Raw genomic sequence first — 2,039 nt, 5'->3', positions numbered from 1 at the left:
TGAGATGAGAAAAGAATGTGGTTGAATGGTAAAGGTTTTATCTTTAATCATAGGTTTCGAGTTTGAGCAGATACATGGAGTCTTTCTTATATGGTTGTTCTTTTAACTAGACGTCTCGAGTTTGAACTTGAGATGTGAGTTGTTCTACTTTTTCCTTCTTTGTGATAAGAAAAGAACGTGGTTGGATGGTAAAGTTTGTATCTTTAATTATAGGTCTCGGATTTGAGCATGACATGGAGCCTTTTGATAGTAAAGGTCCTCCGTTTATCTATTGGTCTCGGGTTTGAGCTGAAATAAAGCCTTTTCAATTGTAGAGGCCCTTTTTTTGATTGTAAAGGTACTTCTTTAACCATAAGTTTTGACTTTGAACTCGAGATTGAATATTTTGATAAGAATTATCCTCCCTTTAACCACGTGTCTCAGATTAGAGCCCAAGATAGAGGTTCTTTTTGATAGTAAAAGTCCTTCCTTTAACCATTGGTTTGACTCAGGTTCGAGTCCTGGAATGGAATCCTTTTGAGAGAAAAGATCCTTCTTTTAGTCATAGGTCTCGAGTTTGAATCCTGAGATGAAATCTTTTTGATAGCAAAGATCCTTCTTCTAACCATAGGTCTCTAACCTGAGATGGAGTCTTTTTGATAGTAAAGGCCTTTTTAACCATACGTCTCGTGTTTGAGCCCAAAGATGGAGTGCGGATACTGGATGATTGTTTTATTTTGTTTAAAAAAAATAGATATGAAAATGATTATTGTATTATTTTCGACATTTTTAAGAAGAAGAACAGACATAATCAAGTTCATAGAGTTGTAGTTAGATTGATTTGTTTATAGCAAATGATTGATAGGATGGCTGCTTGGTGCCGGAAATGCATATATTTGAAGCCTAAATTGGAGAAACTTTCAGCTGAATTTGATACCAAGTAAGCTCCTTTTTCTTTGTCTAATGCTTGTGTAATCATGACAATATATGAAACTATTTTGCCATGTTGAGACAGGGGTCTATCAGAAACAACCTCTCTACTTCTTCGGAGGTAGTGGTATGTACTGCGTACACTTTATCCTCCCCAGACCCCACTACGCGGGAATGCACTGGGTATGCTGTTGCTGTACTTTGCCACGTTATTAATTGAGAAATAGTTTCACAAGAAAAATTGGCTTTTTATGACTAGAATTTCATCGTAATTGATAGTAATATACTCACTTATAGCATCAAGAACTCTACAGTTTGTTACCTAGGGGTGTGCTGGGATGATTGGAGTCAATCCGCCCAAAACCAAAGGTCTCATTTTCGACCCGTGAGAATGAAGAACTTCTTGATAGCGAGCGATTTTCCTTTCTGGTGTGCCTATCCCGCATGAATCCGAATTAGTCAGACACTAAATTGAGAATGGCGTATTAAACGGAAGGGAACTCTATAGATTATTTGCTCAATAACACATCTTTCTTTATATTTTGTTATCAGACTACCATGGTTATGCATTCTTGTATCTTAAAAGGAAATGGTCTACTATATTAGTAAACTTTTAGACATTTGATATGTTCTTTACCTTCTTTTTTATAGACTCAAATTCTACTATGTGGATGTCAATAAAGTGCCACAAACTTTAGTGAAGCGCGGAAACGTCTCAGTAAGTACTGTTTTGGGCATAACTTGAGTGTTCTTTTAGCTGTCATTTTGTTCATGTTCCTGTGTTGGGCAACTAATTTGGTTTTTGTTTTGATCTCCAGAAAATGCCAACTATTCAGGTGAGCAGAAGTCTGTGGTTTCTCAGTCCTTTCAATGTTCGAAAGATGTTTTATTTTAGGAATAACACATACACATGCCCTTTAACTTGACCTCAGTTGGCATCAACGTCCTTCAACTTTGAGTGTGCGCAAATAGACTTATAAATTATTAAAAGTTGAACAAGTACACACACGCATCCTGCTTGGCAATTCACGTGAAACGCCGTGTAGGACGGGTATGTTTGCGGGCGTAGATGCTAGCTAAGGCCAAGTTAACCGGCACACTTATGTCTATATTTTATTTAGTATGATGAT

The 2,039-nt window shown here is 36.9% G+C and overlaps 1 protein-coding gene across 1 annotated transcript; it reads left to right on the top strand.

The window, feature by feature from the left end:
- Positions 1-41: 41 nt before the first annotated feature.
- Positions 42-2,012, top strand: LOC124894257 (thioredoxin-like 3-1, chloroplastic). Its single transcript, XM_047404989.1, has 3 exons — positions 42-919; positions 1,561-1,627; positions 1,728-2,012. Exons 1-3 carry the CDS (start codon positions 834-836, stop codon positions 1,833-1,835), a joined length of 261 nt encoding a protein of 86 aa, XP_047260945.1. The 5' UTR covers positions 42-833; the 3' UTR covers positions 1,836-2,012.
- Positions 2,013-2,039: the final 27 nt, after the last annotated feature.

The sequence above is a fragment of the Capsicum annuum genome, unplaced genomic scaffold, assembly GCF_002878395.1.
Source record: "Capsicum annuum cultivar UCD-10X-F1 unplaced genomic scaffold, UCD10Xv1.1 ctg72331, whole genome shotgun sequence".
Lineage (NCBI taxonomy): Eukaryota > Viridiplantae > Streptophyta > Magnoliopsida > Solanales > Solanaceae > Capsicum > Capsicum annuum.
The sequence above is the reverse complement of the archived record's forward strand: the minus strand, read 5'-3'. Positions and strand labels throughout refer to the sequence as shown.

What these genes read in the sequence shown, in the direction of transcription:
- LOC124894257 (XM_047404989.1), top strand. Translation starts at nt 834, where the DNA reads ATGATTGATAGGATGGCTGCTTGGTGCCGGAAATGCATATATTTGAAG. An exon ending in TCAGCTGAATTTGATACCAA is followed by an intron (nt 920 to 1,560) that starts GTAAGCTCCTTT and finishes TCTTTTTTATAG; the next exon opens with ACTCAAATTCTACTATGTGG. An exon ending in TGAAGCGCGGAAACGTCTCA is followed by an intron (nt 1,628 to 1,727) that starts GTAAGTACTGTT and finishes TTTGATCTCCAG; the next exon opens with AAAATGCCAACTATTCAGGT.